Genomic DNA, 27118 nt, shown 5'->3' with positions numbered 1-27118 from the left:
ATTAGCATCAGAGAACTAATCAAAGTAACAGCTAGAATTAAACTAGCCAGCTTATTTTTCTTAAATAATACCTACAGTTTGGGAAGAAAGTTCTCCCATGTTGTGAACCTGCAGTCTGTTGAGAATAATGCTATGTGTTTTAAAAAATTAAGTAAACAACAGACGCTAATCAAAGACAATAAGCAGGCAATACTCAGGTTAGCCAGGAACCCCTAAATTCTTAATAAAATGAGTAGGCTTCTTCCCCAGCCAGGTATTGGATATGAAGCACATCTTATTTGAACTTCTCAGACAAAAGTGGAGCACAAACAAGAACGGACAGATCTGGAACTTACTCATCTTTGTGTCAATCAGGGGTAACATTACTGATGTCTTCTGAACACCAGTGCAGGAAAATCAGTAAAAGAAATGTGTGGGCCATCAACTTGGTTTTATATATGCAAGTTCAGAACAGCTACTGGTTGTCTAGCACTAGCTGTTGACAGAAAGGTATGTTAGAGTATCATGCTTCAGCAATTATATGGAATTACACTAATAGAAAATGAGTATAAATTACATAAGACTCAGGGCCATACTATTTAATCACTGTTATGCTGTTGAAGATTGTAGTAATCTTAGGATTTGATCCATTTTTCACATAGCAATATGAATTAAATCTTTAAGATTATGTAGTTCAATTTTTCTATAAGCACATACTTTCTCATCCAGCTTACATTCCAGAAGTGCTATTTGATGTTTTCTTCATAACAATTTAAAAATAATAGCTTATGACAGAATGTTGTCTGATGACATCTTAATAAGTAGTGGGCCATCAATAGCTATCATGTTACCCCACACTATGGCAGAAAGGATAAACAGATTCCCCCTTAGAAGGGCAGTGAAGCTGACACTGCTAGTGGTCTTTTGGTTTATGGTGATTGTAGTAATCATATTTGAAGCCTGGCTCAAAACTTGTTTTATTTTTATAGAAAAAAGTTGTGGTAACTGCTACTGAAAACTCAAGGTGGACAAACCTGAAAAAAAAATTAGGATCCCATCAACTGTGTGAGACAGAAACAACTGAGGCAAATCATAGAGCTTACATCAATATTTCATACCAAGATTTTATTATTTTTATTTCTAGAATGAGTGCAACAAAATATCAAATCATGTTTTAAATAATAAACATTACCAAGTTAGAAATACTGTACTTTATAAATTCCTTTGTTACCTTGTTTGTTCATTCATTTGTTTGATCGTTCACTCCTTTCTGCCTACTTTTTTTTTATCACTTTCTTTTTCCTTCTCTTTCTTTCATGCTACCTGAGTTCACGAGCTTAAGCTGGGCAGTCTACTGTAGAAGAGTTTAGTATCATATGAAGTAAGTACTTCCCTCTGCTCCAACAACTCATGTCTTGCTGTTCTGGATTTCTCCTAAGTATCCTTGTTCTTCCAGGCTCATTAGTAACTTAGAGGGACTTGAATGTAGCAGTCTGATTTACATCAGTGATCTTATTCCTTTCAGCACAGGAGGGTTATCTTTTCTGTGACAAAGGCTATCGCAGATATGAATAACTATTTTCATACTGGGCTTTTTTTTTGTCTAGCTGGAATCACACCATCATAGATTTTGCCTCATAAATCTGACTTCGCTTTATAGAGCAATAATGGTACAGTCAGCACTCTGCCATCACAGCAAGGTGAATAGAGAAGAGTAACTTAGGTCAGTTGCTTCTTTATTATTGGCAGATGAAATAGTGTCTTCAACAGCTTCAGAGCAAGAGCCAGCTAGGCAGTGTGTTTTCACTATGAAGGCAGTGCCATTCTGAGAAGACATAGCAAGAGGGTTTTTGCTAGATGCAAGGCAGGACATGTAAGCCACAGAGTAAAGCAAACCACTAAGTAGGTGACCTACAGTTATTTTAAAGCTGCTTGGGAGAAAATTTGGAGATTGAAATATGTATGAGACATTATCAGGTAACAAAAATGCAGGAGTTCTGTCAACTCTGGTAGACTGCAGGAAGAGGAAGATAAACACTGCAAAGCCAATTTCATCCAGTTGGAACCATATTCAGAAAAAGTCAGGACCAATGCTGCAAAACCTCAGATGCCCAGTGGGAAGGACAGGCATTCAGTTTTTCAGGAGATTTGACCGTTTCTAGTGTTTGACGCAGCATTACATGTTATCTTCGCAGGAGTGCGTATTTGAGATGGGCATTTTATAAATACTTTTTGGTCTTTGTCAGAGAGCAATTTCAAAAGGGGTTTGGCACCCAGCGGACACCGTCCTCACAGCCGCTGCGCAGCTCTGCTGGCGGCAGGAACCGAGTGGGGCTGGACAGCCAATGGCAGCATGGCTGAGCCTGGAGCCGCGCACTCATTGGCTCCCCTGCTGCCACCCGACCAATGGGAGCAAAGCCACCCACCGCAGCAGGCAGAAGGCGCAGCCTGCAGAAGGCCAAGCAGAGCAGTCCCCAGGCCCTTCCTCTCTTGGAAATTCTGGGTTTATTTGTATTATCTGTTTAATCCACAGAATCATGCTTTTTGCATAATATTTAATAAAATTACTGTTATTCATTACAGCTTTCCTCACCTTCTTCTCTACCTTTTTCCTTAGTTCATCTCCTGGTAACCCCGGTAACACGCATACCTGTATGCTCATGGTCCAGCTTGATGTGTGGGTGTTCTAGTCACTCAGATTTGCAATCCAGATAGAACGCTCTAGAGAGCGCTTCTGACTTTAAACCTAGAAGATCTGAATCACCTTCGGCAAATTAAAGTTGACCTGTGAAGAACATGGCATCTGGAAGATTCTGACACCTGAAAATCAGGTATGATTTATGGAAAGAACATGGTACCAAACAGTGATTCCTGTAGAGCTAGTTGCAGATTGTTTCCTAGGACACGTAGAAGAAGCCATTAGTTGCTACTAATATTCATATTTACGTTTTGGGGTATAGATAGTAATCACTTCTTCATAAAAATCTGTTGTTTTCTAGCAGTCTTAGCTGAATAATGATGGGTGTTGATAACTGCAGATATGTAAACTATGTAAGAAAAATGTGTGTCTCTAAAAATAGGGATGCATTTCTGCTAAAACGGAGTGTAAGAAACATTTTCACATATAGCATAATAATTGCCGGTAAGAAAAGAACTTGACAACCTATAAAAAGCTTAAAAACTCAGAGTGTAAACTTTGAAAATGTCAGATAAACACAGTATCGATACAAGTATTGATAAAAAAACTGTCTTCAATTTAAAAATACACTTACAAAAAAGCACTGCCACATACAGTTCTAATTTAACTTTACTTTGGTAGGTAATTGTCTCTTCATGAAGAAAATTTGAAGTTGCCATGCTGAAGTTGATACAGAAATACTGGTCTTTAAGACAAAAACTGCTGTTTGTGGCTGGAGAGTGCTCTGAGGTGAAGGCAAAAGCCTAAGAAATTAATAATGGAAAGAATTTCTCAGATGAGAAAAGAGCTGTGTTACATGACACAGGCACTAGGATCGAACAGGTGAGAATTAAAGTGAATGTGGGGAAGGTGCTGACAGGAGACAGTATAAAAATGATGTCTACTGCAGCATGTGTGTACCAACCAACAAAAGGTGCTGACTCTCGTACCATAATGCTTTCCTAAGCACCAACTTCTTAATGCTGAATTGGCTACTTCTCTCTCACTCAAATACTTTGACAGACCCGTCACATAAGATCACAGAATCACAGAATCACAGAATGGTAGGGGTTGGAAGGGACCTCTGTGGGTCACCCAGTCCAACCCCCTGCCGAAGCAGGGTCACCCACAGCAGGCTGCACAGGACCTTGTCCAGGCGGGTCTTGAATATCTCCAGAGAAGGAGACTCCACAACCTCCCTGGGCAGCCTGTTCCAGGGCTGTATATAACAATAAAAGTTCAGGCTTTTTAGTATAAGAACATGGTCAAAGAAAAACAAAATGCAAGACAGGAGTTTTTCTCACTTAGTTCCGAAAGCGTAAGATCCACAATCATTTTCATCATTCAGTGAATTTCATAGTTGCTAAAATCCACTCCTGCTAAAGATGTCTTCCACCACTCCACAAGAGAACTTTGAACGACAAATTTTAGAGGCTGAAGTGGACTTTTAATTCAATCGGCATCGGATATCCTGAGCAGCAGAATGATGTACTGACAATAACCTTTACCAAGAAGCATAAGCATGCCTGATTTTTGGACATACAACTTAATCCACGGATTTCAGCAACGGTGGCAGACAACCGTAGAGATCAGCACATGAATACTGGTCTGCAGCCCCTAGGATGAGGCGTCTCATTCTGATCATTCGCAGATGTAAGTGGTAGTTTTTGCAATGCAAAGAATCCAAAATAATTCCACAGCTGTGAACTGAAGCACCATGTGATCTCCCACAAAGAAAAAATTCTTTGGAGAGCTCAGTGCTTCTTGGTTCCTGCAGTTCCTCAACTTGGCTTCAGGTTGAACCATCTGTTTGTTAGCTATACTCTGCTTTCAAAAGAGATATACAGGATAATCAGATCAATAATTCTTTGACCTGAGCTTTATCACTAGCTACAGGTATTGAGTGATGTGAGAGGGAGTACTGATTTTTTCAGTACTCCAAAAATAAAGTCTACAGATTAGAGGAATTTTTTTTAAATAACCATCCTCTGATATCAGTTTTGATGTTTGGATTAGTTCCCTCTTAAAAGAAAGGAAAAAAAGTAAATTAAAAAAAAAACAATTCAAAAAATATATTGGTTTTTTGTGTTTCTTTTAAAAAAATAATTAATTTTTAGCAATTTTAATACCCTTTTTTTGGTAGGAGACTTGTGAATCTTTAATTCCTTAGGTCAACAACTTAAAAGCTAACTTAAAGACTCCCAAACAGAAAATGTGATCACTATTTTAAGTGATGTAAACAATGGAAATAATTAAGAGAAAAAAACAGATTTTCTGACAGAAATACAACTGCAGTTAAAGACAAAGAACAGGTAGTTCTGGTAGATATTTTGCTAGTTTCCTCATAAAATTAAATAACCAATTTTTGTTAATCATAAGAGATTGTGATGGGGGAAAATGTAGTCTGTTGAGAGACAGTAGCACAGGAAAATATTTGCCATATTTAGATCTCCTTTCACTAAAAAATGAAGAGGTCATTTCAGGTCAATCATCCTGGGCTCTTTTCTTCAGGGGAATGAGTCTCCAGCATGGCTCTTTATATTAAAGGATTTCATGGGCCTGAGTTATAGCTATTGGTATAATCACAGGTTTCAGAAATAAGAATAGTTATTTCTTATTTCTTTGTGAATGGAGAATGAAAAGGTCATTCAGTGTATGGTACTTCAAACACTTAAAAGGAAAGGTATTCTACTGCTTACTTAGCTTTTTATGTACTATATAGAAAGTACGCATAATGTTGCCACACTGCTATGCAGAAATGGAAAGAAAGAACCTTTTTTATTTTATGAGAAACCTTGAGATACATCTGTATTTCTTATTTTGACCATGAAATCATCACTTTTATGAAATCATGGAAGACCTGAAGAAGGTAAATAAGAAACACCCTTTCCCTGACACTTCCAATACAATATTTGGTGAGGAGTCAAATGAAATTACTGTGGCAGGTTCAACACAAACAAAAGGAGGGTTTATTTTTCACCTGGCATGTGATTAAGCTATGGAAACTCCATGCCATAGAAGGCAGTAGATGCTAATTTATTCATGGATTTAAAAGCAACTGATCAAATTAATGGAAGAAAAATCCCCCCAAAGCTATTGTACAGAAGCAGCACCCATGGCTGAGAAAATACATTAATTTATTGGAGGCTGGGAGAGGATTCTACATGCATCCATGTTCTCACACACTTCCTTAAGCACCTTAAACGCTTGTCCAGTTTTGGAGACAGAATGCTTTTGATTTAACTCATTGGTTATATTCTTATGACTGCTTTTTTTTTTCCTTTTTGTCAGTTTTTATATTTTCTTCTGTATTTTCCAAAGATCATTTGCACTCTGTGCAATTACATATTATTGTTTCTTAGCTTGTAATGGAAAGCAAGTAGATGTAACCCATTTCCACCCATACAAGTAGATACATGCGGTGACTTAAACATCCCTCTTGTTTCAGGGCATAAACTAATGTCTTTGAAGGCTAACCAGCTATCCTAACAATGCCTGATGAATCACAGCTTGGGAGCATTAATAACAGGCTTTTCTCTAAAGCAACTTATGTGAACACTTCTGGAGGCTGTTTGCACGTAAGGTGGGCCAATGACCTGACCATGAGGCATACTGTTTGACAACGACAAGAATTACAAGCTTCAGGTTGATAAAATATATCGTGCTTCCAATCTAAGAAATATCTTTAATAAGGTTTCTATCAGTTTAAAAACATTGGTATTTTCCTAATCTTTACCCACTGAGAAATTTGGAAAAACATACATGAACATTATAAACAACATTATTGAAGTAGCAGTACATTCTGTTTCAAAGCATAACCTTTTAGATGAAGCTTAACTACTGATCTATAAAAGCAGTGGTATTTTTCTTGCCATTCCCATTGGCTGAGATGTAGCAGAGAGAATCTCCCAAGGAAATTCAGATTACAGCATGATTCAGTAGGGATGTCACTGACTGAGAATAAACAGTTAACTATGTTTTCATGTACATTTGTTGCTGTGGGTGCATGACATTAAAATACAGGTTTGGCCACATTCACCCAAATTTATCCTAGAGCGCACAGCATAAAACCTGTATTTCTATGGTATTGAACTAAGACTTTCTGGTCAATCTGGAAGTATCCTAAGGCTTTCACCAGTCTTTTAATTCCTGGATTATTTCCTTCTGCCCGAAGTTTCCCTTCTGCTTTCCTTTTGTTTGCTCTTAATGCTTCATCTCTTCTGGGAGCGTGATTCACAGTTAATCAGCTCATCTATTCTGAGACATTCAAAAACACTGCTCCGTGGACAGGCCAGCAGGCATTGCTATAACCCTTGTGTGGTTAAACCCTTGCCTTCCCGTAGGGGCTTCACTGTTTCCACTGCCCTGTGACTGTTACACAGTTACTACCAAAGCACTGGGCCAGTTGCAGACATTAATACCATCAACAGAATTGCAGAAAATGTAATTTTGGTTACCTAATGAGCAGCTTGTTCACATAAATGTGCCAGGTAAAGTGGCCAAAAAAAAAAAAAAAAAAAAAAAAGTTCTGTAGCTTGGAACATAAACTAATATTAGGCAGACAGATAGAGAGAAAAACTTCCTGCGCGTGAACAGGAACATCTACATCATGCTTAACATTGTTGTTTTCCCATTGTCTTCTAGCTCTTTCACACAGAAAACACAGTTTTCACAATTTGAAGAAACATTTAAATATTCAGTCTCCAGTTAGTTGAAATTTTGAATGAATTATCCTATTTTATTATCATCGTTTGGAGGCTACAAGCCGTGTTCTGTATCCATGCACCGGATTCTGGAATATACCTGACTTTGCTTGCTTCTTATATACAAAACAAAGTTAGAGTGTACCATTCTAATTCCACATTGAGTGTCTGTTTTATCCTTTAACTAGAAGAAATTCTGGTCACTCATCTTCTCCTCACCTTTCTGGTTTCCTCTGTCTTAGCACTACTAGATTTATAAGGTCACGCTTCTTTTATTAGGCAGTCTTTTGAACTAGAATTTCCATAAACTCAATTTGCAGTGTTCGTGTTGTCAGACCCATTACCATGTCTTCTGTTGCAAGGACAGAACCTTACACTTTTCCATACACATTCCCATTTATTTTTATTAATTAAACTCCTCTTTATTACCTGTGAGCTTAAGGTAGGTCATCCTCTTCTTGAAACGCACTAACGTACTGTTTTTCAGATTGATTCCCTCATGCTTATCACATAACCTATGCAACTGTAGTATTTCCTGCTCAAAAGTTTTAGCACGCACCTGGACATCATCCAGGTTGAAAAACTGTTGAACACGTACCAACATGGGTTTGCTATTATAATTTCTTCCCCTAGGGGTAAGAAAATACGCTCATGACAAATCAGTTACCTACAAAATAGATGTTTTGCTGAGACATATTTAAAGGTAATTAGCAAACACTAATTTTGCAAGCCACTTTTCCTTGGCTTTTGTTAGTTATCAGTCACTACCAGTTCATCCACCAACTCAACTACCCATTCCTCCCAGTCTAGTTCGTGAAATCCAATTTTTATACCTTATTTTCTCCACATTGGGTGAATGCATACTTCCTAATCATTATATTGCTCATCTGAATCACCTAGCGTTTTATTCCTTAGTATGGCTGGTCTAAAAATTATCAAATGTAAACCAGTCTAATCTTCTTGCATATTACACTGTCCCCATTAAATATTTACTAGATATGTTCATGTTAATAAGTTTACCAAATCTTTAAAAAGCACACTAAACAGAACAGAGCAAAACTAAAACTGAGTTTCTAGCTTTACCTCTACAGTTTAATATCAATCCATTTTTCAAAAAGGGTGATGAAATTTAAGAAACTGTTAGCCACTCTTCAAATGTTGTATTTTTCCGATATTGTTATTTTACACTGCACCAGCACTGTATTCACCAGCTTCCTTATTTTTTTCCTTATTACTGACTGTGGGTTTTTTGCTTTTGTAACCAATTTTAACAATATTTCTATAAACTTACCCTCTTTTGACAGTTACACATACAACCTTTAGTGTACTGGTGTATTTCAAGGGCAAGAATATCCCTGGTCTGTACACAGTAATTTTGATGAAAAAGCTACTTTATATTGATATGGGTATTTCTGTATGAGACAGGGAACACCGACGCAGATCACCTTTATCTAATGCATGTCAGGGAGCAGCAAAGGCCACGTGCACCCTGAAGCCAGGAGCTGAGGGTGACCACAGGCTGGGCAGCGACCTCCGTGACCAGGCCCAGCCCCACAGACAGGAGCTGGGCAAGCAGGGCAAGGCTGCTGACAGCAGCCATGGCCTAGTGGCCATCAGACAAGACCAAGGTAACAACAGGTCTAAGGTCAATCCAGGAAATCCAAGCGATAATTCAGGACCAGGACTGGGTGCGGGTATATCTACACCAGAGCTCAAGTCATGGCTGAACGCTGAGGCCCGAGCTCCCATACGGCTCCAGTGACAGAGGTGGAGGGTGTGGTTGGAAGTACCTCATCTGAAGAACTCCGATTTGTACTAGAAACACTCCTTCTCATCTACCCAAACATTTATTTGACTTTCTATAACTGTGAATACATCTTCCAGCACTTTTTGCGTAAATGTTTACCATATTTTGTCTTTATTACTTCAATGAGGATGGTGTGATTTCTCCTACTCAGCCTTTCTGGGGAGCAAATGGGATACGAAAGCCCAGTGTATATTCTCTCCCTCTCCCATCTTTCTAGCTGACTAGATTCTCCAGCCAAGCAGCTGGCTTCCACAGTGACCTACAGTTTAGAGGTCATTTTAAGCCAAATTTCCAACTTTATTCCTCGCTGCAGATCATCTCCAACTCTAAAAAGCTAGAAATTGTTAAATTACGCTCGAAATTGCCCAAACCTTCTTGAAAACTTCCTGTAAAACATGTTTAATAAAATTGTTGGGTACCTGTTTGATCCTGATTGCGAACTCCAACAAGGCACGTTTCAAAATCTGTCTTACTGCACTTTTTGAGTCAACGCAAGCTTTGTTTTCGGCAGACTGCATTTCATCTCTCCTTCACGTCTTTCTGAGAAGTCTCCAGTCCCCTTTATGACCTTACTTGGGCTTGTAATCCTTTCTAGCCACCCTTTATTGCCTTTTCAGCAGCTTTGGTTTCTGTGACCCACAGTGCAAAATGTTCTCTCACAGCTCCGCAAGCGCACCGGCTCACAGCCCCTCTCTCTGCCCTTTTGTTCTTTGACTTCTTCGGCAGTCCCCAGGCGTCGGACACTAATTTCTGCCTGGGACTCCAGCCTGCTTCTTGCCACGCCGGGTACTGTCCCATGGGGATCGCTCACCTCTTTACAGGGCTTTCCAGGACGGACAGTCCCGGTCCTCGCCTGGCCTGGGTATCAGAGGACTGCTACGGGCTCTGGCTCACGCGTGTGGCGCCTTTTGGCCCTGTTCAGGGGGTGCCTGACGATCCGGTCCCCACTGGCGGGACGCAGGGCGGCGTGGCGGGCAGGGAGGCCGCTCTCCTCCACAACCGGCTGCTGGAGAGAGGAGTCTCCCGCTCAGCCCCCGCGGGCTCGGCAGGAACCCCGGAGGCGGCCGGGGCCGAGCAGCACCCCCGGGGCTGAGGAGCGCTGCCGGCCCGCGCCGCCTGAGGGGAGCGGCGGCGCCCTCCCGCCCGCTCGAGCCGCCTGAGGGGGCGAGGCGGGACCGCTGGCGCGCGCGGCGCGCGTTGCCACGCCAACGCGGCGGGGGCGAGCGGCGGGCTCGGTCCGCGGTGCCGGGCGGCCGCTGGCCCCGCCCGCGCCCCCGCCCCGGCGGCCCCGCCGCACTACAGCTCCCGGCAGCCCCCGCGCCGCGCCGTGACTCGGCTGGGGCGACGGCGGCGCTGGCCGGGATGGAGTGAGGGGGCGAGCGGCGGAGGGAGCGCAGCCCGCCGAGCCCCGGCCCCCCGCCCCCGCTCTCTGGCCCGGGCCTATGCGGCCCCCCAGAGACCATGGGATCCAGGATCAAGTGAGTGCCCCCCGGAGTGCTCCAGCCCCGCTTGCAGGCCCTCAGGAAAGCGAGAAGGGGACTTCCCCGCCCTCCTTCCAGCTCCCTGCGAGGCCGCGCGGGCGAGACCCCGGCCGAGCCTATGGGGCCTCGGGGTAGGGCGAGAAGAGGGGGAGGAGGAAGGAGAGGGAAGAGCGCTGCCCGCCCCCGCGGGCCGGGGAGGGAGGCGGCGGCAGGGCAGAGGGCCCTGTGCCGTCAGACCCCGGCTCGGCGGCGGGACCCCGGGCGGGGAGCTGCCCCGTCCCCCTGCCCGAGGAGGGGAGCAGAGGAGGGTGTCGTTTCCCCCGCTCGAGGCCAGCCCTGCTGTGTCCTCTGCTCTCTCCGGGCGGCAGCGCGCAGGGCCGGGCTGAGGGCAGCTGCGGTGTGATCGGTGCAGGCCTTGAGGAGCGGTGGGGCTGCTGGGAGGGGAGAGGCCGCCTTGCCCGCACTGGTGACGCCTGTTTTGGGGGTGTGGTGGGGTCGGGGGAGTTGAAAGCCTCCTCGCCTAGGCTGGAACTGCTAAAGGAAGGGTGGGCAGGCTGGGTGTGATAGCTTCAAAGTGCACGGGGATGTGAGGGAAGAAGAGTGGTGGAAGTGATTGGTGTGTTAGGCCCGCAGTGCCACGCTGTCAATATTTTTATTAATTTTCATAAAACTGGGGGTTGATTTATTGGTAAGCCTGGTTGGTATGTTTAGTATTGACACATTAAAGATCTCGGTTCATTTGTACGCCATTCCAGACAAAGTCAGTTCCTCTGAGATGGGCAGAGGTGTAATAAAGCTATCACCAAGCAGGGAGTGCTGACAACTTTGTGCATGAAAGGTGTGACAGAGTGGAGACATCCAGTTACCTTGTGTTTTATTGAGCAGCTTCAGCAGATGCTGTTGAGCAGTTGCTTTTTCTTGTTTAACACAGTGTCCGTCCAGATTACATAGGGCTTTAAATTTTCACCTCTTTTGTTTACCTTGAATACGAGACTGGAGGAGACAGTTTGTAGTGTCCTTAGTGTGTTGGCACATCTTCATGTTCCCAAGCCCACAGGCTGAATAGACATAAATGTGTGTATCCGACCAGGTGTTTTAAGAAAAATGTCAGCGGATAATCAGTGCTTGTAACGACAGCACTGAGATGATTGCTTGGTTCCAGAAAGCAACCTTACTTCTTCAGAAGACAATGTGGGGATAATTGTTGCACTGTTTTGGTGTGTGGTTTCTCAGCTGTTGCTACAAAAATGTCAAAGCCTGAGAAACTAGTTAAACTTGGGTTACTTTCAAATACAGGTAGAATCTAAAATTGTTACGATTTTGACAGCAGAGCAGGTTACATTTGTAACTTGCGCCTTCAGATCTTGCAGTGGTCACCCCAAGTCTTGGGTCATTTCAAGATATGGTCAGAAATGACTTCTTATGCTGACCTGAGCTTAAATCTATTAAGAGACTGATGCTCACTTGAAATATAGTTTCTTTTGTGTATGTATTGAATCCACAAGCTGTTTTATGATCTTTGGGTTTTTGATTGCTAATTTGACCTCTAATGGCTTTGAATACACTTTGTTGAATGTGAATGTAATCACTCAGATGAGATGCTTCAGCTGGAAACCTCACCGGTATCACTGAGGAGATGTAGCAGTTAGAAGCATTTACTGCAGCCGATGGACTTTACGACTTCTTCTGTGCAAAGTCTGTTTCAGTGTGAGCATACCTTTCAAGATTACAGGCAAAGCACATGTCTTTCTCTGTCGCTAGGAAAACATAGGTGCCAATCCCACGTAAGCATTACTTTTCATTCCTCTTGGGCTTCTTGAGAAAGCGTTTTGTCCTTTGTGTGATTAAGCAACTTTGCCGTGAGCAACAATTAATAAACTGGTTTTTTCCACTTTGGACGGCACACTGTGCCCAAGTAGAGTAAGGACAGAGTTTCAAAACAATCTTGAAATATACAAAGAATGAGAGAGCATCTCTCAGTCTGAGCTGGATGTTTAATCCAGCAAAGATTTTCAAGCTGATAAGTAGCTCCCATATTGAGACAGGCGGGAGTGTGAGTGAGAAAACTGCTTTATAGTTGGGTATACCGAGGCATGCCTCCTGTAGTGGTGTTGCCAATATGTGTTGGAGCCCTAGCAAAAATCCAGTAGTCAGATCTCTTGCTATAAATTGATAATTATGAGAGATATTAAACTCCTTGGCACATGATCACTTGCACACACTGCGATATACTCTGCATGAAACCTGGACATATGTGTCAGTTATTTTTTTGATGGATGTGTAGTAATGAGTAATTTGAGTGAAAGATTGCTTAGAGGAAATTATCAGTAGCTGCATCAGACTGAAGTGAAAGAAATCAAGAAGTTGCCAGCAATCCTGTAATCTTTTGGTGTTTGTATAGCTGCAGGTGGAAAAAAAAGGTAAATTGAGTATTGGGTTACACTGTTGGGTGAAGCTTCGTGTTGGAGCTTACTGTACATGCAAGACACTCTGTGCCAGGGAGGTGCTGTAACATAGGAATCTAGTTAGCCTGGCTGCTGTCGCTTCTTGGTGGCCTTCAGTACTCAAGACATTACAGAAGAGAAAGGATTTTTTGTTTGTTTGTTTGTTTAATAATGTGTCAATATCAGTCTGTTATACAGAATTGCATTGCACCATAAAAAAACTTGGCATGTTCCTTTCCAGAGGTGGTTGTATTTCAGTGATGATAGAAGAGATCCCTACTATTAATATGGGAATGCTTTCAGATATTTAACCTAAAGTTTGCTGTGTACGGAAATGTAATATTGTCTATCTAGGAAACACCAGGCAGAAAAAGTTGAATATATGAAATTAATCAGGACTTGAGGTGCAATTTCTGAACTGAATTAGCAATTACATATTTGTATTAATAATTTTTTTCTGCAAGAGTTGAGCAGCTAAGTCTTGTTGCAAGGCAGCTAATTATCAAACAGTGTCAGGCTCTTCTCTAATGCCTCATTTTTTAAGTAGAATGATACTTTCTGGCATAAGTGCTATTACATTTTCCTATGTGTAGCAAAAAAATGCTTCTGATAGAATTCAGATAGTGGCTTTAGATATGTAAGGTATGTACTTCTATACATACATTTTCAGAAGACTATTTAATTTTATTCTGCACAAATCTCTTGCAATTTGGTAAAAAGCAATAATTTTGATTGTAAAAGGTATGTAAATATGTAAAATATTATATTACTTCAGTGTGAAATTGAATTTCATATGAATTGCTTTGATGCTAAAGCTATTTCTACATCAGAGAGATTTGAAGTAATTCATACAACTAGCATTTATCACAAAAGCATTCTTTTCTCGTAGAGCTCCTTCCTAAATTTCTATTTAAAAGAAAGTATTGCACTTCTTTCTGAAATTATTCGGTTATCAAATAAATGGGGTACTATGTATTTTTGTGCATGTGTCCTATGTATTTTTTTATGGCATCTGTATGTTCACTTGGTAACTGACTGTGGGTCTTTAAGTGATAATTTGGAGGAAAAAAACTTTGTGTGTTTAAGTTTATAATGCTGTAGATGATTTCAGTGGGTTGAGCTTTCAATACAATGCACAGGTGGCATTAGATGTCTGCAGGGTAGTTTAATAGTCATAAAAATGGACTGCATAATATACATATTATGATGCATATTAATGCTGTATTTGCAAACTGTATGAAGTCTCATAGTGACTCGTTTCCTTAATTCCACTGAAAAGTTATAAAATATTCAGAATTCAACAATGACTTCATTCTCATACTGAGGTGTTAGCTTGTTGAATGCAGCCTTTAATAGTAAGTTTCTGACTTGGCAAAGCTACTTTAATTTCACTGTTCATAGAAATAAGTGGACGTTTGTCATGGAATATTAAAATACAAAATTTAATGTCTCTTTGTCTGAACGTTTTGGTATATAGTATGTGCTCTTGCCAGCTGTGTTATACAGTGTTTTTACTGAAGAATTTGGACACAGACTCAAGCATACTACTAAAAAGGTGTTTGTTATTTTATCCATTAGCTGTAAAAATATAATAAAATTTATAAACTTTTAATTAAGGAAACAGGGTGCTAAAAATAAAGACATAAACAAGGAGGGTAAGATGAGGCTGCACAGCAATATATATGAAAGGAAAAATATATTTCTGGTGTTATGTGGATATAATTTCATCCTCGTCCTGTACCATAATTGTAGGAATGTAGCTAAGAATCTCAATATTTGAAGCAGATTATATGCAGCAACTCCAAGTAGCACAGAGAGAATTATGCAAGTTTGTTGTATACTGCAAAATAATAGTTGATTTGTTGATTTTAGATTTCTCATAACTTATGAATGTAGTTTTCTGAAAAAATGGCTACTTAAGGCAAATCAGTTGGGAAGTGGTGGCAAATGAAATTAACGTTAATTGAATTGTGAACCATATTGTTGCTCCTGTGAGGTGCTCTGTAAAACTGTCGAGTGTGATCCTGTGCTACTGAAACCAACGGTAGCTTTGCTGTCGATTTAAATAGGTGTGGGGTTTGGCTTGGAGCCACTTGAGTTACACTAAGTGGGCCTGTGGCACGGTTAGAAATGTTTAATCCCTTCTGGTGTTAAAGTGGGATTAAAAATAATAGAATTTTGCTGAAGAGTAGGCTGGACTCCTGGACATGGTCATTATGTTTTGTGTTTGATGCTGGGTAAGATGAGTTTCATTCTTAAAATGATTATTCAGGTAGGAATTCTAGCATATGTCTATATATATGTTTTTTGTAATTATTTTCATCCTTAGCTGTAACAGAGCTAACAAAATTTGCAAGTTAATTGCACCTCAACAATTTTCTAATGTTAGATAGTTTACATTAACACACAGGAGACAATATTATCACTATACAAGCCGCCATAAATTTAGAGCAAAAATTATGCAGTTTTGAGTCTTGTTTTTAACCAGAAAATCTAAGAATAAAATGTCACATGTTCAGACTTACAAAATCCTGATTTCAGTGATTAATCAATTACAGTCTAAAGTGTGATTCTCTTTAATCTCGTAAGTAATTTTGGAGTAGCTAGAATTATTAGAGTCAGGAATTTAACTCAAAATATGCTTTCTTATATTGTCACGTGCTGCCTTTACATGCTCCTTATCAAATGTAATTCCAGAGCGTTACTTATGGAGTTGTTTCCCCCCCCCCCTTGTCATGTATCATTAACTTTTACTTTTATTACTGGTATATTCATATCTCTGGAGCAGAATATGTCTCTTTCCTCAAGCTTTATTTACGTTTGGTAGCTGACTTTGGTGTCGTTTTTGACTATCGCACCTATTTCCTTATTTAGCGTGCAGCTGGCAGCTTTCTGGGTTTAAGGCTCAGGAATCTCATGAGGTGAAGTGTTGTGCATTTGTAATATTCTTCAGCATAGCCTTTTTTTTGACAAAGAGATAGAAATGTTTTGACAGGTATTAAAGAGGGGAACTGTCTTCATCCAAAATATGGCCTCTGAAGTTTTCCAGTAATGTATGCAGAAAATGACTGCATCGTCTTGACTGCAGCTTCTTTTTTTTTTTTTTCTTTTTGCTGAGTAAATAGGTGTCAGAAAGTTGAACTCAAGGATCACAGTAATGAAAATGTGAATCTGGGTTGTTTGTCCCCTGTTGGACACTGTAACTCAGTTTTCAGTTTGGTGAAGAGAAGAGAGTATTCAGGATTTTTTTTGCCTGAAAAAAATCCCTGTATTGAGCACAGAGGTGACTTTCTTTCTCATTTGAAAGTAAAGGTGAAGTAAAAAGAACTTGCTTTTGCAAGTTGCACATATAAACATAATTACTATTATGGCCAAGAACTGAAATAAGTGTTGTTTCTCTATCTGAAAAGTGATATAAAAGGCATGGTTTTCTTTTTCTGGCAAAGTTCTGAATGATAGGCCTGTGATATTTTAGTATCTGGAAATGCAGACTACACAACGATTGAATTGACTTAAAGGTTTTGTGCTTGACTTCTGTTGGTTTGGTGCTTTTTTTCTCTGTAGAAGTTTGTTAGACACGCTGTTCATACTGACTCCTCTGAGCTCCCATCGTACCCTCTTACACACCAGTAGCACAGAACGATCTGCTGTGTAGCCATCACAGACTATAAAACAAGAAACCTAGTTTATCGGGTTGTCATTGTGACGTATGCATTCTTAGAACCCTTTTTGACTGAGTAATTGAAAGCATTCTTGAAAAAAAATTCTGTGTGCCAAATACTTTTTTTCCCCCCCCCCCCCTCCCTTCTCCTTTCAGACAAAATCCGGAAACGACCTTTGAGGTGTACGCAGAAGTAACCTATTCAGGAATCGGTTGCGTTGGGAAAGGTACTGTTTTGCACTGTAATTCTACCTATTTATTGGCTAGAACTATTCTTAGGAACCATGCGTTGTGAGATAATGAAGTGTGTTTAATATTATGCTGTTCTAGCTTTTAAAGATGCTTTAATCACACGTTCTGCAGAATCTCTTACAGTTGGGCCTTATAATGAAGAAGTCTTCCCTCTTTCACTGATCGTGGTTAATTTTCTGATTTCTTTGACAGTTTTGCCGCTTGTATTTTAAAATAGAAATAACTCTTACTTCATTAGGTTGCCAAAGTGAATGCATTTTCAGATTTGTATTTGCTGCTTGTGTAAGGAATCAGAAGTTTTAAAACAAAAAATACTGTAAAACTGTGGAACTTATTTTTACTTCCTCTTTCTTACTTGTCTATAGGAGTATTTTCATCAGTTCTCAGAATTCTTCCTTTGATTAAATGACTTTATTTAGAAATAAGGTGGGAAAGCAACTTATGATTTGGTTAACTATTTTTACCAAACGTTGTTATTAACCCATAGTTATACAGGCATTTTTGTATCATATTGTTTCTGACAAGTATTCCTATGTTTATGCTAGAGAAATCCCATAACTGCTGAAACCAATGTGTAATTTATGTAGTTTTGATAGTACTTTTTTAAACCTGAAAAACTTAATCAAATAAGCAGGAAAAGCAAAGATTAAAATTCGTAATCCCAGAATTTGGTTAAAGATACTGTTTTGTGAGATCAGTCTCTAGAATGTTATGAAAAGGAGGGATGTCAAAATTAAATAATTATGATTAGTCAACCTATACTGATATAATATTTCATTTATCTTTTGTGAAATAATCGTGTGTGTTGTACATATGGCATAATGAACCAATAGAAAGGATTTTTATATTTTATTGACTGTAAAACCACTTCTCTCCTTTTATATCTGTATTTGTTTGTTACAGTCAACAAAAGTCAAATAGCTGCAACTCTTTCCTTTACTGCCAGAGCCTCCATAGGAGTTGTAACTAGAATACAGTTTTGGCTTGTCCTACTGCTATATGCCATCACGACTATTTGATGTGACTGCGGGAGCCCTTTTAATAACTGGTCTTTGTTTCTGCACATCTGACCTGGATTCTAGTGCCAGAAAATCTGAACAAATTTGACCATAAACATTACATTGTACAGTACTAGTGTCTGGGTATAATCTTCTCTTTGAAGTTTGTTTGCATCCCCCTGGAGGGATTAATTCCCTGCTGTGGGAAGGTGGGTTAAAAAGCATGGAAACTACTTTACAGGTTTTTAATTGGGGAATTTAGTATACATTTTGTACTATAAACCAACTGATTCTGTGGGAGTTTCACTTAGTTGTGTTTTTAAATTTGTTGTATGCACTTGTAGGTGCAAAATCTTCAGAAATTGTTTTTAGTGAGTAAAGAAATTTGTTTGATAATTGTTTTTACAACTCATATATTTTGAAGTTTATGAATTCTCTCTGAATAATCTTTTAAAAGATTTTTTCTGAACCAATTTTTTTATATTTAAGAGGTGCCGTTTGTTCTCAGAAGTCTTAGATCTGCGTATCCTGAAATATTCTGTCCTTCTGTTCTGAACGAAGGTTGTATGGTTCTCTGCATCAACTGTATATAACAGCTATGTTGTATCCCAGGCAAATCACCATTCTAGAAGTATACACCTAGAGACCTCCATGTAGTCTTTCTAATTTTTGGCTAGCTGTTCTATGCCAGAAGACCAAGAATATATATCAGCTTTTTTTTTTTCAGTCAGGGAATGTATGTTAGATGGCAAGGAGCAGTTACTGTTAAGGAAAGCAAAATGTATAAAAGGTATATAAGGAGCAAATCGTCAGGCATGTTTAAAAAAAATTTGTTCCTATATAATGGATCCCAAAATTAACTAAGACAACTGTTTTTGAAGTTCATGTCTAATACAATAGTGCTATTGATCACTTACAATGCTCTGAATTCTTATGTCAATCTTCTGACATGGTCTTGAGGAGAATGAATTGCTCCAGACTTGTAACACTCCTAGTGTGGGAGATTGTCCAGTTTGTGGGTTGGTAAAACATGCCTCTATTTTGTTTTTTTTCAAAAGTTTATATGGCAAAGAATGTTTTCCATGTGACTGTTAAGTGTCACCTGCAATGAAAAGCTTTAATATATTTTATAGTTTGTTTGCATCTTGTTGAAATGGGAGATACTGGCTTGTGTTTTTAACTACTGACAGACAATTGTACATGCAAGCAGCTTTATTGCTCATGGAATTGTTAACAATCTTGCATTAAAGGTTTATTTGGTTAATAACTTTTGAAATGAATGAAAGCAGCATTATCCATTGACTATCGTATAGAATCATAGAACCATTTAGGTTGGAAAAGACCTTTAAGATCATGGAGTCCAACGATAAACCGAATACTGCCAAGTCCACCACTAAACGATGTCCCTGAGCACCATGTCTACGCGTCTTGTAAATACCTCCAGGGATGGTGACTCAACCACTTCCCTGGGCAGTGTATTCCAATGCTTGATATAGAAGTTTGCTTCTGAGTTACCGAGACAATTGACTGCAGAATGAAAAAATCTGTTCTGGACTCCAAGACAGACATCAATAAACTGGAACAAGTTCAATGGAGGGCCACTGAGATAGTAAGCGAGGTAGAGCAGTTGCACTGTGAAGAGAGGTTGAGAGTGCTGGGCTTGTTCAGCCTGGAGAAGACTTTGGGGAACCTGAATAGAAGCCTTCCATACCTATGAGGAGCTCTTCAAGAGGAGATATCTAGGCTCTTCACAGTGGTGCATGGCAGGAGGACAAGAGGCAATGACATAGGCTGGATGAAGTGGCATTCTAACTGAATATTGGGAATGTGTTCACCATGGGGACAGTCAAGTATTGGACCAGGTCACTCGTAGAGGTTGTGCGATCTCCATCCTTGGAGTTTTTCAAGATCTGACTGGATCACGGCCTGGACAACCTGGTCTGACGTCATACCTGACCCTTCTTTGAGAGGAGGTTGGACTAGAGACCTCCTGAGGTCCCTTCTAGCCTCAGTTATCCTGTGACTCTAAGATTTGATTCCTAGAAATGTAAGTTTCAGGAACATCTGGAGGATGTTTTGTGTTCCAAATAAAGTATGAAGAGAAAACTTCATTGAAATTGAAGAAGTTGAAAAAGCAAACATTTTTTTATTCCAGTCCGGGCAGAGCTCTGCTAAACTGTAACAAAATGTGTGAACTGAGAAAGGAAATGATCACTGGATCAGCTCAGCTGTGGTCTCTCTGTCCTTTCCTCTCAAGATTGTTTAGAAATAATGCTCATCTGTGCTCAGCAGTGGTGATTTGTATATTTCTGGCACATGAAGGCTGTGGTACGTTACACAAGTCCAGCCTTCCGTTGTATCTAAAAGCTGTGTTTGTGCTTTTCTTTGTTATATCCATAGACCTTATTTGGGGAGTTAAGGATTTTTATTACTCGGTCACTTTATGTAAATGTGTCTCTTTTTTGGAGAACTGTGAAGCAAGATAGCTGCAACTGTGACTAGCAACATTAAGATGAATATTTGTTATTAAGAAGACATTTCCTTAAGAGAAGATAATTACCAAACCAGTTTTTTGCCTTATGATTTCTTTGGAAGCTGGTAATTTCCCCTAGCTAATTGAATCTAAGTTAGTGTGTGTGGTCTGATTTTTTTTTTTTTGAAGAACATTTGACTTCCTAAAATGGAATGAAAATACAAGACTACTTTTATCTTAACAAATAGAATAGAAAGAATGGAGTCTGCATCTTTACAGTGACAGTACATGGAAGTTACCTAGTGAGAAATCTGTGTTGTGTGTGTTGAGTATAAGTATGTCAAGCATAGGAACTTTGCAAGTCTAGTGCTTCTCACCAACTCCCACACACTTACTTTCAGGAAGACAGGAAAAAATAGTCATGGTTTTATTTTAAAAATGGGTTATTATGATAGGGGAAAATATTGACTAAAACTTACAGTGTTAATACTTTGATTCTTTTCTTTGTAGTATCAGGTAGGTGTTGGGTGATGCCTGTGTCTCAGAGGAAAAGGTGCAGTTCTAAGGCTGACACAGAAGCCTGGCTAACAGGCTGACTGAGGTGTAACAGTCTTACCGGGTGCCTTTTGTGCAGTGGTGTAACTGGGCTGGAGCAGGATGCTAATACTGTACAGATGTACACAACAAAGTCAACTCTTTGACAGTATGGCTGGTAACTTTGGCTTTCAGCCATTCCAGGCGAATAGAGAGTTTGTTAGGACTTAAAAATATTTGATTACTAAGACAAATTCCAATTCGCATATAAAGTTTTAATATTCTGTAGCCTGTGTGTGGGTTTGTGTCTTTGCCTTTATGCGTTTTAGTGCTGTGTAGTTCTGACAGTAGGAGAATTTCTAACTTTCCTTATCACTTAGATATAAGGGGGCCATCTGCCTCGTGAAATCCAGGTGTATTGCTTTTACAAAAAAAAAAAACCAAATAAGTTTTTAGATTTATTGTGATTATTTTAGAGGTTTCACTGATATGAGTTAACCTTGCTTCAGGAATTAAATAAAATAGAGCCTCGATCATCGATAGAGTGGGATAATAATACAGCTTACTGCCTGGCAGATACCAGTAATATATTCTGGACATCATCTATAATTGCATTAGTTTTGCCTTTCTGCTGTGATACTTAAGTAATTATCACAGAATCATAGAATACTTTTGGTTGGAAGGGACCTTTAAAGCCCATCCAGTCCAACCCCCTGCCGTGAGCAGGGCCATCTTCAACCGGACCAGGTCGCTCAGAGCTCCGTCCAACCTGGGCTTGGACGTTCCCAGGGATGGGGCATCCACCACCTCTCTGGGCAACCCGTGCCAGGGCCTCACCACCCTCAGTGTAAAACACTTCTTCCTTCTCTCCAGTCTGAATCTCCCCTCTTTCAGTTTAAAGCCATCACCCCTTGTCCTGTCGCTGCAGGCCCTGCTGAAAAGCCTGTCCCCATCCTTCCTACAGACCCCCTTTAAGTACTGGCAGCTGCTCTAAGGTCTCCCCAGAGCCTTCCCTTCCCCAGGCTGAGCAGCCCCAGCTCTCCCAGCCTTTCCTCCCAGCAGAGGGGTTCCAGCCCTCGCATCATGGCTGGGGCCTCCTCTGGCCCCGCTCCCACAGCTCCAGCTCTGTCCTGTGCTGAGGGCTCCAGAGCTGGACACAGGGCTCCCAGGGAGTCTCAGCAGAGCGGGGCAGAGGGTCAGAATCCCCTCCCTCGCCCTGTGCCCATGCTGCTGGGGAAGCAGCCCAGGATAGTTAAGTATGACTTGGGAGAAATGTGTAGATATATGTTTTAGTTGACATTAAAATAATTGTTACAACACTTCTGAAGACTATATGCAAAGGTTGAGGTCTGTCATTGTTTTTGTTAGCATACTGCTTTATGTTATGTTGTGTTTTACTGTTTACCCTAGTTTAAGAAAAATGTTTAAAACCAAACTTTGTTTTCAGTGCCTTTCATACTCGATACCAAAATCTTTGCAGCAGAGGATGTCCGTGCTGTTTGTTTCATCACTGATGTAGCTGGGGCTTCTCAAATTCAAGAAGCTAAAGAGTAACCATTTAAATCTTAGCTGGAAATGCGAAGTTCTCTGGTGTTAGGGCAGTGTGTGTTCCAAAAAACAGCACATTCCTGAAGCAAATAATGTTGGATGTTCTAAAATAAAGGTACAGATTTCAGTTTTACCTTATTTATTAAAATATTTTGATGATAACTGTGTGTCTTTAGTGCATGATCTTCTCTCATTCATTGGAATTGTTACATGCAGTGGACAATTTGAGAGCAAAATGGGCACTTAGTATGAAATACTACTATTTTACTGGATTTCTTTTCCAATTTTTAAATTTCATGTAAAGGAAGGGAAAACGCATTTTATGAGATTGTTAAGGCCTTCTAAAGGAGGGCTTGCATATTTGTCATGGCATCTCATAATAGTAAAACTTCACAGAAATTGAGGTAGTAAATTGCAGAGAACTTGTTTCTTTTACAAATTAAAACTGCATAAGTTAGCTTAAGCACTTCTAGAAATGCGGTTCTATGCTATTGACATGTTGTATGCTTGCAAGTGAAGTGCATTGGAACTGCATTTGCTTTTTTTAAACATCAGCTAAAAGATCATTTTGGTTTTTTGAGATGTAGAAGTAGAAAGAATCTACTAGCAATTTCAGTTTAAGTACCTACATAAAGAAAGCAAAAGCATACTAACTGCTTAAGAAATCTTTTAATTTTCAAAGTCCTTTATGATCTTAAAACTGCTGCAGATCATTCATCAGAAATACGATGTGACAAATTTAAGGATCTTGCTGGACCTCAGCCAAAGATACTCTCTTGTTAGATGGGGCTGTGAGGAGAATTGTAGTCTAACTGTCAAACTGTACATGCAGAAAAAGAGAATTTGTTAGTCTAAAGTAAGTGATCAAAATAGTCTCTAAAGTATGAACATTTGAAAGTAAATGCTCCTGAGAGTACGACACCCCCCCTGCACTGCTGTCTGGGAGGACATCGTGTGCTTTTGTATGAGGTTTTTGTGTTCTCCCCAAAGCAGACGTTATAAAAGTATGTCAAATCTGTAGCTCTACCATGTAGTGTGCCAAAAGGCCTTTCTCTCCAAGGACCTCATCTTTCATCTTTTTGTGAGTGTAGCATAAATTCTTGCTGTGTGTTCAAGGAAAAAGCTGAAATGGTTTATTACAGCTAAAGGATTTATTTCTGTTTTTTTTTTTTTTTTGTTTTGTTTCTTTTTTTTTTTTTTTTTTTGAAAAACCATGGTAAGTTAGAAGCCTAAATGCGATAGCATGGACAAAGTGTAAGTGTGTTAGAGTTAAAGAAATGTTCACTGGATTAGTAAAGGAAATGTAGTTTATACTACTTCTTTTATGACAGAATTTAAAAGGTCTTGCTGTAAGACTCGCCATGTGCTTCTTTCTTTTCTCGAAAACATACCACTAAGTTGAAAAGGGAGATGAATCTCAGAAGGAAACTATTAACTCTGAGGGAGTTTATCATTGTTTGAGAGAAAGGATGAAATTTGCATTTGAATTGGCTCCGAGAGTAGCATGTACTACTAATCTTGTTCCTACTAGAAGCTTGTGAGTAGTTTAAGTACTTCCTTCTTTACTTTTCATGTTATAGCCTTGTGTTGTAATAGCGCTTTCCCTCCCCCCCTTCCCAGTAGATCACAAATGTCATAACTTAAACTCATCGAAGTCCTTAACTCTGCTGGGAGAAGTCAAGACGTGTTTGGGCCCTAAAATTATTCTACAGTTGTCACTATGGTTTCCACAGTAGAACATCCACAGGTAGAGAGAATAGCAGGTTTCTGTCTCTGCAAAATAGACATACATTATCTTTTTGTCAGATGTTGTAAGTCTAGATAACAGAACAGCACCTCCTATATAGATAAAATATTTTCTTGAACATAAAGTTACTGGAGTAGGATTGAGTTAAGCGTTGGTAATTTAAAAGTTTGTAAACCTTACCGGTGCACTTCTCAGAGCAACCTTTTATTTTTTTAAGGTAAAAACATTTTGTTGGTTGAAGTCTGCCTGTTCTGTATTGAGAAATAGATAACATACTGAAGGTTTAGGAATAACAAAGGGAATGCAAAATTGAGATTTCTTCCCATTAAATGAGGGCTTTCTGTTGAACTTGTGCTGTAGTTCAGGTATCACAACTTTTCCTATCCCATTTTTACGGTATTACATTGCTACGCCGAACTTCCTAAAGCAGGGTTGAAAAGGTAACCAAACCTAAGTAGACAGGTGATATTTGGGAATTCTAATTCTCCTGACCTGCTGCTTTGTTTTTCTGTTTCCGTTTAATTGCTTTTCTCCTAAGTACAAACAAGGTGGAAGATTTTCACAAAGAACTTACTAGGACTGCAGTGTCCAGATCAAAGCAGTCGCACTGTCTGCACTGTTTCATTTGAAGAGCATTCACAGTTTGGCTTTTACAGCATAAAAGAAATACATAACTCAATTTGAAGAGGAACTCACTGTACAAAAAGTATTGCAAGTCATCATAAATTGTATTCAACGCATTTTTAGGTGTGTTCTTAGCTGATGACACTAGATTTGATAAAACCCAAAAATGTTAATATCAAATATAACTGAATGTTCTTCCATTTCTAGAAGTTATTTTGTGGGAAGAGATCTGTTTGTCCTTTTGCTTCATGCTTTAACTACTTCTGTCTGCAGGCTTTTCTATTTCACAAGTATTTACGAGTCTGCACTATATTGCTACTGCTGGTGCTGTTTAACTAGACAGAAAAATTCAGCACAGAAAGTCTTGCTCACAAGACTTTAAACTCTTTTGTTGATTTATATTTTTTTAAAGGAGCTTGACATCTTCATCAAGTTCACAGTGGGCCTGCTTTGTTTGCTTTCTCTTGAATGCTTGATAAGATTTTTCTTCCATTGTTTTGTGCAGCAAGGACAGAACTTGCCATGGCTGAGGTGGTTTTTTTGTAAATCCACAATATGGTCATTGTCTGCTGCTGAATAATTGTGACTGCTTTTTGTACAACCAGAACTAAGGCTTTGGCTGTGAACAGATTCCTTCTTAGCGTGAAAAGAGACTAATCCATGTAAATACAGCCCCAAAATAAAGCTTTACAGAAAAAGGGAAAGGCTGCTAAGCAGGAGGGCAGAGGTCAGCAATTTAACCTTTAACCTAACAAATAAGAAGCATGAAAGTTCCCGAATTGGTTTACAAAGGCAAGCTCCTGTGATCTGTCAGTTTTTCTTTTCATGATAGAGTTGGGTGAGAAAACTGACTGACAGCTAGTGCCTTTTTAACTGCAGGTTGAAATTAACTGCTAAACTGAAACGTTTTTAGGGAGGGCTTTTTTTTTTTAGTGATTTTAACAAATTATTTTCATTCATTAGCTGTACTTGCAGTTTTCCTAGAATCTATAGAGACTTTTGAGTGGTTGGTCTTTTTTGTAAAGAGTTCTTGAGAGACTCAGTTTAGATACCAAATACTACTGAAACATTTAATATTTCAGCATTTGAAGCATTTAAGAATTTGATGAAGCACTTGTTGCAATTAACTCGCTGTTAATGTGCTCTTGAAAGAGTAGGGCTGTTATTCCAATAACTGCAAAGAGATTGTACTTTGAATAGAGTCAAAAAGTTGTTAAAGGGGGTGTGCGTGTGACTTTTTTCAGGGGGTAATTTCAACTTTAGTTCATCCTCAGTCACAGACTTTTCGAAGGTGGTTTGTTTTTGTTTGTCTTTATTTAATCACAACAGGTAATCTCATTAAGGAGTGTTAACTTTTGCTTAAAGCTTAATGCATCTGCAATCAGCTGTTAATCTAGATATAGACATCTCTGTAAAGAACTTTTAATTAGTGTCATTCAGATGAATAAGAAACAAAGAATTAATGACTTTAAAGTAGATTCCCCGTAGATTAAGAATAGCGATTTGGGGTTTTTTTGGCCTAATGTTGAAAGCATCGTCCCAGAAATGACTGGCATTTGGTCCATCCCCAGTTGTACTGGTGCTTCCTATGAGTGTCTTCAATAGAAATATCAGAGTTTAGAACTTGTGTCCATGTTTAGTCTGTTGACACATAGGTCAGTAATTCTACCCAGAGCACTACTTTAAGTGTAATGTGCAAGCAAAGCAAATTTGGTGGAGCAAAAGATGAACTAGATCTGTTTTTCTTACTGGTTCTTTTTGTTTTAGGTAGTTCCTTGCAAGAAGAGAATGTAAACTCTAACGCAAAAAGAGGCCTAGCAAAGTGCCCGAGGCAGTATTGGTCTGCTTCTCTTTGGTGTGATTTTTTTTGTCATGAACAAAAAGAGACATTGTCAGGTTTCTTGTGTTTTTTTGTTGGCTTTTTTTTGTTTGTTTTTTAATTTCTTTTTAGATTGAAATAGAGTTAGAAAGAAAGATGATTTGAGGTTAAATTATTATCAAAGAAGCGTAGAATTAATTCAAGACTACCATTTTGCTTCAGCAATGGTTGTAAAAAACAAATCAAACCAAATCCCAGACCGTACCTTTTGTGCTGCCAGAGACAGGACTGATCCTGCGGCGTTCTACGTGAAATGCTGTAGCATGCCGATCGACTGTGAAGGGTCAGTGTGTGGTACGCCTTCCTCTAGC

The 27118-nt window shown here is 39.5% G+C and overlaps 1 protein-coding gene across 6 annotated transcripts in view; it reads left to right on the top strand.

The window, feature by feature from the left end:
* The first annotated feature begins 10503 nt into the window (after positions 1-10503).
* Positions 10504-27118, top strand: part of DENND1A (DENN domain containing 1A) — a 214664-nt gene continuing 198049 nt past the window's right edge. For all 6 annotated transcript variants that reach the window (XM_075439183.1, XM_075439180.1, XM_075439182.1 and 3 more), the window contains exons 1-2: positions 10504-10644; positions 16909-16979. In XM_075439183.1, the coding sequence (XP_075295298.1) occupies positions 10628-10644; positions 16909-16979 (88 nt within the window). In that variant the 5' untranslated portion in view covers positions 10504-10627. The remainder of the gene's footprint in view (positions 10645-16908; positions 16980-27118) is intronic.

Source organism: Opisthocomus hoazin, chromosome 19 (genome assembly GCF_030867145.1).
Source record: "Opisthocomus hoazin isolate bOpiHoa1 chromosome 19, bOpiHoa1.hap1, whole genome shotgun sequence".
Taxonomy (NCBI): Eukaryota; Metazoa; Chordata; class Aves; order Opisthocomiformes; family Opisthocomidae; genus Opisthocomus; species Opisthocomus hoazin.
Note: the sequence above shows the minus strand (reverse complement) of the source record. Positions and strands in the feature narration are given on the sequence as shown.